Source organism: Vigna unguiculata, chromosome 4 (assembly GCF_004118075.2).
Source record: "Vigna unguiculata cultivar IT97K-499-35 chromosome 4, ASM411807v1, whole genome shotgun sequence".
Taxonomy (NCBI): domain Eukaryota; kingdom Viridiplantae; phylum Streptophyta; class Magnoliopsida; order Fabales; family Fabaceae; genus Vigna; species Vigna unguiculata.
In genome coordinates this window covers 20,505,112-20,516,779 of record NC_040282.1, presented here as the reverse complement: position 1 = coordinate 20,516,779, position 11,668 = coordinate 20,505,112, and the positions used below count along the sequence as shown (strand labels likewise).

Here is an 11,668-nt window from a genome sequence, read left to right as displayed (position 1 = left end):
ATGAAATGTGGACACAAAAAGAGGAATTTCCTTTATTATTATAGATAGATAGATTATAGATATAGATAGATTATTATTATAGATTATAGATAGATAATTGACAAAAGTTAAGATTATTTACACACAAAAATAAAAATAAAATTATGACTAATTTAACCTTGAAATTAACAAAATATTTTAACCTCTGCATATATATAACATAATATAATATTTTATGTAATATAATATACTAATAAATAGACAAATTTGTTTGTAACACATAAAAAACTGAAAGATTGGGTTAAACTTCAAACCCTAAAGTATCTTCGCAACTTATTCTTGTTGCTCCCGCCCTCCTGGTCATCTTGATGCTCCATTGCAGCCTCCACGGTGTGAGTTTACTCGTTGTCATGTTTTCGCAGCTTCCATCCCTAACGAGTTTTACTCATTCTCACGCAGTTTCCATCCCTAACAAAATTTTCATGTTAAATCCCTAACCAAGTGTTTACTCGAGTTTCATTGTTACTTCTCTCTTGGTAAACTTTAAAAGAGAATTAATTTCAGTTTTTCCAATACTTTTTGATCCTTTCTGAACTTCTGCTAATCCTTTTGCTTGGAGTATTCTGCAAGCTTCTGATAATTTCTTGTGGGCAACTATTATCCTAAAGAGTTTAACACTTTAATCTATATATGTTATTGAAAATTTATTTTCAAGAATGTTGAAAACACAAATCATCTGCTACACCGGGTTACACCGAATCCTACGTTGACCCGGGGAAATTTTGGTTCACCTTTACGGTGATTACTGAGACATTTTCCTTTATTATGAAGAGTTTTCCAATCACCTCTGGGCATTTAAATATCCAATTTATTGTCCAAATAGGTGTTTGATATGAAAATACTAGGCTTGACTGACAAAGAAGTATAAAGATTCTATCTTCTGTCTTTTTTTTTTTTATAGATAAAGTCTGTTATGTGCTTTGAAACTGATTTGCATCTCTTCTTGAAATTTTGTAATTATTTTATGTCTAGAATCTCTGTTGATATTGCTACCTAATGGGAAAGTTGGGTAAAAAAGCGAGGAAGTTTGCGAAAAAGAATTTGCAGTCAGTTTTGAGGAACAAAAGGAAGTTAAATTCCAAGTTCAAAAGGAAAGCTTCAAAAAGTAAGAATTTTCTAGTATTGCATATATGATGATTTGTTTACTCTATATCACATGTTATATTGGTTAGGATTCATATGTTTTATTATAGTTTATTTAGTAGTTATATTGTCTGGGAATGCAATTTGCTTTTATGTGGGTGCACTAAATTATAGGGAAGATGTGTACTCATTAGTTTGAATTTTTTATTTCCTGGAAAATTTATTGCCACAGGAGATAGCCATGATATTGAAGAAAACTTAAAGAATGATACAATAAATCCATCAAATGAAAGGTAAATGGTTACCTAAATATAATTATCTGTTGATTTTATTGACATATTCACTTTGTTTCTGTTTCTATTATACTCATTTGTATGTTTTTGTTTTCAAACATCCTTTTTCTTTTATTTGGTAAATTTTGAACTACATGGGTAGTTCCCACCAAAACATTGTTTTCAAAGTAATTAAAAATTCCATGAATTGCTATAAATTCTAATAGATGAAAATGATTGGTGGTAATTTGATAGCAAAATTGTAAGAATTAAAAAAAAGAAAGTGCAGAAAAAAGTAAATGCTTGCAGCCAATTGAAATTCTTATGGCCCCAAGAAAACTGAAGTTGAAAACATGGCTTTTCTTTCTCTCCTCCTGAATTACCTGTATAAAAAAATTGTTCTTACTCCTTTAACAAACTTTCTTTCTTATTTTTTTTATTTAAGAGCAAGTCCTTTTCCCAAATGGAGAATCGACTCATATAAGCAGATCACTTGGCTTTAATCGTAACTAACTTAATCAGAAGACTATCATAATCCATCGGTTTTAATACACTCAAATTCCTTAGCTGGTTGTACATGGTATCATACTAATTAACTGTTCATTTGTTGGTATCAGAAACATAGTTGAAGGATTTCAAGACACTTCTCTTGATGCTATATTCAGTGAAGATGACAGTGAAGTTCTTGGAGATGATTCTGAAAGTGATGGATTTCTTTCAGAGGTTTAAATTCTAATTTATTGCGAAAACACTTGTTTGTTTTACTTTTTCTTTTGCCTTAACTATTGTATATTTCATGTACTGATTTCTTGAGCTTGTGAGCAGGACTCAAGCTTTTTACATGATGCTGGAAGCGACAGTGAGAGTGAACATTATATTGAGAGTTAGGATATTTCTAGCTTTCAGTTTAAACTCAATGTAATTTCCCCTTTTTACTTGCTTTTGATTAAACCTTGACGTAAGATTTTTTTTTTTAGACAGCAATGTTTCTAGTTCCTTATCAGTGCAAAACAGAGATATTTGTGCTGAACTTCTAAAGAAAGCAAAAAAATTGAACAAATTGAGAGAAAAGGTGATTTTCCTATGACAAATGGTCTTATGGTGGATTTTTGTATTTAAAATTTATTTGTTGATTGGAGAGTGGTTCATTGTTCCATAATATCATATGGATGGACACCTTTTTATTTGATTTGTACTTCTTTTGAACAATTATGTCATGCTAGTGCCTTTTTTCCTTTTTTAGTAAATAAAATTATTGGATAGAAGAGAATACAAATGAAAATAAAACTAGGATAAGAACACCGTGACAGGAAAAGGTTAAACAACACTGAACAAGTCTAACAATATTTCAAGGTTCTGTCAATATAACATTACATGAAATATCTTGTGTTTGATGTTGAACCTTGAAGGATTTTCTGTTCTATCCTATTTGAGCCTTACAAAGTTTTATACGGTAGTTGAAACGTTTGGTGATCTTTTTTCCCCTTTCATACTAAAACTTTTTATTGGAAAAAAATAATTGCACATAAGTAAAGGATAAAGAATACTCGAAGACAGAAAAAATGTTAACAAACAGTGAAGAAGTCTAACAATATTACAAAGTGATGTCAAGCAACAATAACATGAAGCATTTTATGTTTTATGTTGAATCTTGAAACACTTGCTGTTCTGCTTGAGTATTATCTAGTTTAGTAGGGTAGTTAATGCAAGATACACATTCTTCTTACAATGGGCTTGTCAGCTCTGCAAGAACTAAAACATGATAGGCCAAGGAAAGAGAGGAATTGGAGTTGTATGTTTGGTTGCTGAATTTCATGGTGGCATATTGTTATTCTTCATTTCTTACCATTTTTTGTTTAACAAATTAGGTATCTGTTTCTGTTTTTTGCTATCCAATGTTTGCTGTTCCAATGACTGACTTATCCTTTTGAAATATCCAGGACCCAGGGTTTTCAAAATTTCTAGAAAGTTATGATATGAAGATTGAAGAAACCCAAGACGAGGAGGTTGTGAGTAGACTTATGCCTTATTTAGCATTGGCAAGAAAGTTACTTGGAATATGTGCATGAATTTGTGGTTGAATTTGCTTGTGTGACAATTGCGGTGTAGACTATTTGTTAGATTTGCTAAGTGGTTAGTTTTTCCTTCTTGGCATGGTGAGGTGTTATAGAAACATGCACTCATTGATGGACTGTGTTACAATTGAATGTCATAGTGTTATCTGAGATTCCAACCTCACATTTCTATTTCATAGTATTTGTAGAGGAATTGGAAATCTTTATGGGAGTATGATAATGGCTTACAATACAACAAATAAGGTCTTAGAAGGAGGAATCGGTTGAGCAGCCAAGAATCAATGGGCATTATTCAAAGTAGCGAAGTATCAAGGGAGGTAGCTAACTAAAACCGAAGTTATTGAATGGTGGGAGGGGCAAGAGAGAGGAGTAGCTTGTATTTTGGAAATTCAATAGAAGGGAGAGTTCCAGGTCATTTTTGATCACTTCCTTTTATCAGATTTGGACCTGTCACTGGGCGTTCTAACTATAATAAAGATCAACTACTTTCCCAAATTTTGAAAATTTTCTGCATCATATAGAATTATACGTTGTTGTCTATAATACTTTTTAATGTTTAGTGAATTTCATGTTTTATTGCAAGAATTTAGCTCAGAGGAAAGCTATGCCCAATAATTTTTACTTTTAGAATATTTTTACTTAACTTCTGACCAACTTTGTAAAAGCTGAAAGTTGTTTTTATTGTACCTATCTGTCACCTAGAGTCCTAGGTGCAGACCTTTTGTATATTCCCTTTTATATGTTTGATGTAAGAACACACATATCATATACATGTATATGAATCTTTTGAGAGATCATTTCTCAAGCATCCTTTTTCTCATATTTTCATTGTCACAGTGGTATTAGAGTGGGTTGATCCTGCTCTAGTTGTTATTGTTCGACGAGAAGCTGTTGTTTGCTACTGTTCTCATCGGCCACCATCTGTTGTTGCCAACCATTGCCATTATCTCCTGTGGGCATCTGTTGTTGGCCTTTGTAGTCCTTTGTATCTACTTTTCTGATTCTCCATTGCTGGTGGAAGTGCAAACCATAAAACACCTCTTGGGGACCCTTTATTTTACGTTTTTCCTTCTTCTAAATGTCTTTTGGACTTGCCATCACTTTTTTATAGAACTCCCATAATTACTTAAAAAAAGTTTAATGGAAATAACTACCTCTCTTGGTCTACATCAATTTTGAGCTTTGCTTCTTTGGCCAAGGTTTCCATGATCACTTGGAAAAGGAGAGTACTGAAATATCACTAGAAAATGTGCAATGCAAGATGGGTTTTCAGCATTGTCCTTTGTTCTGGTGATTTGTGAAACCCATGGAAACTCTCTGAACGTTCAAAACTTATAACTCCTTTTGAAACAAGACTAGGTATATTTTAAATGATATTCAATGATTTTATGATTTTGTTTATAAACTGGCATCTCTTAAACAAACACATCATGGATTTATTTCAATGTCGAAGCCCAATTCCCAATTGAGCACTTGAAGGTGTTCTTAGAAGTTTTTATTGCAGATTAAAATCATGAACCAAAATTTTGATAGTGTTCTGGATTAAATCCTTATCAGTGTAGAAGTTCCTTTGGTGGAGAGTGTAAGAACATGGCCCCCTCATGTTCCCACCCTAATTAGAAATCTACATGAATTTTTTGAATCATCTGCCATTGTGTCTACTCGGGGAAGGGGAGGCTGTAATGGTCACTAAGGTCTTCAATGTTTTTATTTTAAGAAGATGGACCATACACATAAGAGAATTGCTTGTCTTTGCTTGGTTATCTTGACAAGACAGACAATGTCTCGAAATTTTAGATTGTTGAACTTGAACCACAGTCTTTTGATGAAGAATATCTGGAATATCTAGGGTTAAAATCCAATAGCTCAACCATTCACACTGCTTGGTTTGTACTCAACTTACATTTCTCAAACCGTTGAAAGTCAAAGTCCATGCATACTTGATTTAGGTGCTTTTGATCTTATTTATGGTAATACTTCCTTGCTCTCTTCCATTTCTTCTCCTAGAGTTCCTCATTCTATTAATCCTAGAGTTCCTCATTCTATTGATTTAGCTCGGAAGTTAGTTAAGTCTCCCTAATGGGTCCAAAGTTGTTTCCTAGGGGGTTAGTCAAGTCTCACTTTCTCCCTTAAACCATAATTGTGATCCTTGTTTCTTCTACTTGCCCTTTTAACCAAATTTCTCTGTGTCAATTAATAAAGTGATTAGATTGTTTATTAACCTTTAATGCTAATTTTTTGACTATAGAAAAATGTGGTATGGGTCAATTGATTGGTGGAGGACATGAATCTAGAGGACTATACTATCTTGAAACCAACCCTTATGTGTTCCCGTGTTCTGCATCTTCTAAACTTTTACAAGAGCATTTGAGTTATCCACACTTATCAAAATTGATAAACTTCTGAAGGTTACCAAAGATGAAGTCTTAGAATAAGTAATGTCAGCGAGGGAAAAATGTTAGATCACCTTTTCCAAAGAGAACTGAAACAAGATCTAACTTTGCTTTTTCCACAATTCATTCTTACATCTGGAATCCAAGTCACATCACTTATTTTGGGTTTAGATATTTTTTTATAGATGAACACTCTAGACTTGGGTTTTAATTAACGAAAGATTGATATGAACTTTTGTTTATCTTTGTGTCTTAATGAAATAAAAATCAGTTTGTGCAAATTATCAAGATTTTGAGGAGAGATAATGCTAAAGAATACTTCTCTCTTGGCTTTTTACTCTTTTAATGCACGACCTTTTGCATTAGTCTACCTATCCTCAAACACCTCACAAAATTAGTACAACAGAAAGGAAAAATATCATTTAGTTCAAGTTATCATTGATTGTCTCCTTCATTCTCCTCTCACCCCCTTTGTCTTATTTGTGTTTTCACCATAACTAAATGTGTACATGAAACACCTGATCATCATAGATGGAGATAAACTATGATTGTTGAAATATAGGTTCTTGATTAGAATAACACATGGGAGCTAACGACTCTTCCACCTCAAAAGATAGTTGGATGTAAGTGGGTTTACACCATTAAAGTTAAGCCAGATGGTAATCGCCTCAAAGCTAGTATAAGGATACACATATATAAGGTCTTGAATATGGTGATACTTTTTCTCCTGTGGACAAAATTACCACTGTTCAACTCTTCTTTGCCATGGCTGCATTTCACCAGTGGCCTCTCTATTAATTGGATAAAAATTACCTTTCTTTTTATGGTGACCTAGATGAGGAAATTTACATGGACCAACCTCTTGGATTTGTTGCTGAAGGGAAGTGTGGGTTAGTTCATAAATTATGTTGATGTCTTTTTGGTCTTGAACAATCTTCAATGTCTTCACTTTTGTATATGGAGTAAGAACACACATTTACTTGAATCTTTTGAGAGATCATCATTTCTCAAGCACCCTTACCCATATTTTTGTTCTCAAGTAATATACTAAATAGTAGAGCTACTATTTCCATGTATATGTTGTCATTTCATGTTCTCTAACTTTGAACTTTGAACTTTTTATCCAATTATCACTTCTATTAATGAAAAATTGACTGTTTTCTTATTTATGTGGTTCAGGGTTCGGATGATGGAAAAAATTTAGGTCTGGTGCAGCCACTTGATAGCAATAATGCATGTTCTCACGTGGGTAAACATTTGACAAGTGCATCTGTTTATTCATTGTGTAAACTGGTCAAAGAACAGAATAGTGTTGCTGCTCTTACTTGTCTCATAAATGCTTATAGGGAAGCATGCCACAATGATTCTGAAGCAACCAGTGTCAGTGGTTGTGTCTTTTCTGATGGCATTCAGAAGAGTGAAACTTTCTGCAAGATAATACTGTTCATGCTACAAGAGGCTGATGCTACATTTAGGAGGCTATTGGGAATATCGAACACTAGTTCTAGGAAGGAAGCTGTTTTGGACCTAAAGAATACACCAAAGTGGTTGTCTCTTAGACCGCTTATTAAGTCATACTTAAGAAGTACCGTGTTTCTCCTGAACCAGGTCACTGACTCTGAATTATTGGCCTTCTCGATTTGTGGGCTCAGAACTTCAATCATTTTTCTGTGTGCATTTCCATCTTTACTGCGCAATCTTCTTAAGGTATTCTTAAATTTTGTACCCACAATTTTTGTTTGAAGAGGAATAAAATGTCTCTCTGTCATACAAACTGTCTTGGCGTTAATTTCTAGTAATAGCAATATGTTCCATCCAATTTGGTTGATGCCTGGATGACCATGATTTGATTCTATTGATACTATATTTGTGGTTTGTGTTTAAAGGAAGATTTTATATATGTACCTTCTTGACCTTTTGGCCAAGATGTGTGTAATGCCAATCTCATGACATGAGATCTTCCTTAACTTGCACTTGAATCTATTGCAGATTTCTATTCATTTGTGGGCAACGGGTGATGGGTCTCTATCATCACACTCCTTTCTCATTATACAAGATATAGCTTCTATGTCTAGCTCTAACTGGTTCGACTTCTGCTTTGTCAAAACATACAAAGCCTTTATTAGTAACTCTCAATCTGTTGAGCGAAAGTTTGAACATATTCGTTTTCTAAGGAATTCCTTTGTGGAGCTGTGTTGTTTAGATATGCAAAAGTCATCAAACAAAGCAATGACATGTATATTGCATCTGGGTAAGATATTGCAGAAAGGGTGGCAAACCAAGAAGAAAGTAAGCTTCAAACAATTTTAATATTGATGGCCTCCTTTTATTAATGTTATGTTTAATGAAACATTCAATTGAAGAATTAACTTCTACGCAAGTATTATATTACCATGGTGAGGTAAATTTTCTGATATTTTGCCTTATATTTTGTATACAGGAGGTGGTTAAAACAATTTGCAGTTGGCAGTACATCAATTGCATTGATATGTGGGTTACATTAATATCAGCTAGCATACATGACTATGATCTTCAGCCATTGCTTTATATGATTGTACAGATTATAAATGGAGTTGCCCTCCTGTTTCCCGGGCCTAGATATTTACCACTGAGACTCAGATGTATCCAATGGCTTAATAATCTTTCTGGTTCTAGTGGGGTTTTCATCCCTGTTACATCGTTGGTGCTGGATGTTTTAGAATACAAAATTGCCAAGGATAGTGGGAAACCTGGCAAAGTATTGCAACCTATGTCTACTGTAAAGGTCAGAGATGAATTTAACAGCCCCCTCGCCCCCAACTTATTAATTTTTCTAGTTTAAAAAATTATACTTATCCAATATCACACGGCCTCTGAATTCTTAGCACATATTTGGACCATCTACTTCATTGTAGTTTACAGTTTAAATTTAATGCAGCTTCCAAAGCATTGGTTAAAATCACGTGGCTTTCAAGAAGAGTGTGTATTATCCGCGATTGAACTCCTTTCAGAGCACTTTGCTCAATGGAGTTATCATATATCTTTTCCTGAGCTAGCGACAGCTCCACTTATACACCTAAAGAAGGTCTTTGAGAAAACTTCTACTGAGAGTTTCAGACGTGTTATCAAGCGTTTCATTGACCAGGTGAGAAAACAATCATGTTTTCATGTCTGTCTATTTAGAGTATATTACATGCCATCTTGAACTTTGAGATTTAATTGAATGCATGTAAGGCTAGTTGAATCTTTAAATCACTATCACATAGCAAACTGGCTATCATAGCTGTAAGTTCTGTTAAGAGTGTAGATAAACTTGTGTTGTATGTCATTTCTTGGCAGCCTTCCCTTGCTTGATGTTTAAGCATTTTTGCCCTTCCCTTTGTCCTTTTTTAAAAAAACAAAATTTAAATATAGCCGTCTCATCCATCTCTTTTTCCGTTTTCTGTTTGTGTTGGGTAAATTCAGGTGGAGATAAATATTGACTTTGTGCAGAAGAAAAGAGAAGAGGTGCCTTTTTCACCAAAGGATCATCAGTCCGTTGAATCATTTCTTCAGGTTATCTGTCCCTTAAATTCATCTTTGAATCAGTCTTCTAGTCAGTCATATTTGTGTGACTACACTAATCAAACATCTGATTTGGCAGGTTGAAAAACGAAATGGTAACACTCCATTTACACAATACTACAAAAACATCATGAGCAAGGCTGCTTCTAGGAATTCAATTTCAGATAGAAAGGTATATTACTCAATCACTTGTCTCTTCCAAGTTTCTTTTTTGTATGGCCTTCCTCATGCTATTGAGTCCTTACACTCTTGGGATACCTCATCGTTTATTGCTGTATGAGGGATATGTCACTCTTGGTAATTGACATGGTTGAAATTGTTGGAAAAATTAATCTAAATTTCCAAATATTAATGCAAGTGCTATCCAAGAGGTAGTGAATGTATTTTGACTTTGGGATATATCAACTGTAGTAGTGAAAGGGCTGGTGGAGAAGGGGCAGTCCACAGTCCTTGTGAATGCCTGTGAGAATCTGGACACCCTATTTTGGGAAATGACAAAAAATGTGAATCTGAGCCGGAAAATGAGGTATGTTAGAGGAAAGATTGTTGGATGGTGGCTAAATAGGTGTAGCTGGACCGAACCCACTTAGATTCAAAGTTGAATATTTCGGCTAAGGAAACTATTAAAAACTTTTATGATACCTCATGTACTAACATACAGACAGACGAATACTCTTCTGAATTATTTACATATTATATTTACGAGAGATAAATTTAAGTTCTGCTACCTATGCACATGAATTTAAACACTATACATAAACCCTAAAAATTTAGTACATGGGCTTGAGCTTTGAAACGCAGCTATTCCAGATTTCTTGCAGTTTTCGACAATGTCATATCTTTTGATTACTTTGTCATTTATCAAAGTCACCATACAATAAGCTTTTACAAAATTTGCCATTCATTTCACCTAGGCTTACATGATTAGTGACTTCTCAACTGTTCATTTGTCATTAATATATTTAATACCGCTTTGCTGATGAAAAAAAATTTCAGTAATACGGACCCAATACTAAATTCCCTACGGAGAAAGGATTCATTTGAATCTTTTAAATTTCAATAATCTAAGTGTTGTGTTTCTGACATTATCCATGATTTGTGTGGCAGTCTCCAGGCAAGGGAAAGAGGGGAAAGCTACATCCAAATGGCAGCACTGACATGGTGTCTACTGACTCTTGATAGAATCTTTCTTTGGTGATCCGATTCTACATGAGGTTGAAGAATGTAATACAAAAATGGAGGTTAAAATTCTTCATCTTTTCCAGAGTTGTATGTTACTGGCAAAACACTTTAGCAAGGGATGAGTTGTATCTTCCGATGTTTTTGGTAGGATAAAATTTTCTTATGTTGTGTTTGGATAAGATAATTTAAAAAGGCTATTTATTTATTTCAAGAATTTAAATTTTTATACACTAAAATGTCTTGTTTGGATAAAGTAATTAGACATAAATTAAAATTTAAGAAATTTTGATAGGTATTTCAAATGAAAAAATGGAAAATTTTCAAATATCTTAAAATGTATAAGAAATTTGAAATTCTATTTATTTTCACTCCATTTACTAAGGTCGAGTTTAGGTTGAAGGTTGAGTCTATTGTGCTTGGGTTGATGAATTAGATGGGTTGTCTTGGTTGAAAGTTGAATTGATTTAGTTAGGGTTGATGTTTGAGAAGAATTGGCTCGAGTTGGATGTTGAGTCAAGTCGATTGGGTCGAAGGTTGAGACAAGTTAGCGTAGGCTGAAGATCGTGTTAATTTGGCATAAACCAAATATCGAGTCTTGACCTAGGAGAAAGAACTAGTTGAGTCATGGTCGGAGGTCAATATGACTACTTGAGTTGAAGGTCGAGTCGATTCGTCTTGAGTAAGATGTCAAGTTGAAGGACAGTTCAACGCAAGACGAAGGTTGAGGCAGGTTGGTCTGAGTCGAAGGTCGAGTTAGGTTGGTTCGGGTTATTGGTTGATTCGGATGTTCCTGGATCAAAGGTCAAGTCGGTTGTCTAGGGCTGAAGGTTGAGTTGGGTTGGCCTGGAACGAAGGTTGAGCCATGTTGGCCTAAGTCGAAGGTTGATTTTGTTTAGCCCGTCTCGTAGGTTGAGCAGAGTTGGCCCTATATGAAAGTTAAGTTGAGTTGGCCAAGGCAATAGGTTGAGACGAGTTAGTCGGGTCGAAGGTCAAACCATGTTAGTCAAGTCAAGTTGGTTTGGGTTGAAGGTTGAGTTGAGTTAGTCTGAACTATAGGTTGACACATGTCAGTTTAGCCAAA

The 11,668-nt window shown here is 34.3% G+C and overlaps 1 protein-coding gene across 4 annotated transcripts; it reads left to right on the top strand.

Moving 5' to 3' along the window:
- The first annotated feature begins 267 nt into the window (after nucleotides 1-267).
- Nucleotides 268-10,801, top strand: LOC114182111 (nucleolar complex protein 2 homolog). 4 transcript variants are annotated; one of them, XR_003604031.1, is made up of 15 exons: nucleotides 268-371; nucleotides 1,012-1,144; nucleotides 1,355-1,415; nucleotides 2,012-2,117; nucleotides 2,220-2,277; nucleotides 2,372-2,466; nucleotides 3,335-3,403; nucleotides 7,042-7,569; nucleotides 7,852-8,151; nucleotides 8,303-8,626; nucleotides 8,780-8,986; nucleotides 9,307-9,396; nucleotides 9,485-9,577; nucleotides 9,817-9,931; nucleotides 10,513-10,801. XR_003604031.1 is itself a non-coding variant. In XM_028068870.1 (14 exons), the coding sequence occupies exons 2-14, from the start codon at nucleotides 1,036-1,038 to the stop codon at nucleotides 10,582-10,584; spliced, it is 2,109 nt and encodes a 702-aa protein (XP_027924671.1). In that variant the 5' UTR covers nucleotides 268-371; nucleotides 1,012-1,035; the 3' UTR covers nucleotides 10,585-10,801. The 4 variants fall into 4 exon arrangements, 3 of the variants coding, with proteins under 3 accessions (XP_027924671.1, XP_027924669.1, XP_027924670.1); XM_028068870.1 differs by lacking the exon at nucleotides 9,817-9,931 and having other exon boundaries at nucleotides 3,335-3,400; XM_028068868.1 differs by lacking the exon at nucleotides 9,817-9,931.
- Nucleotides 10,802-11,668: the final 867 nt, after the last annotated feature.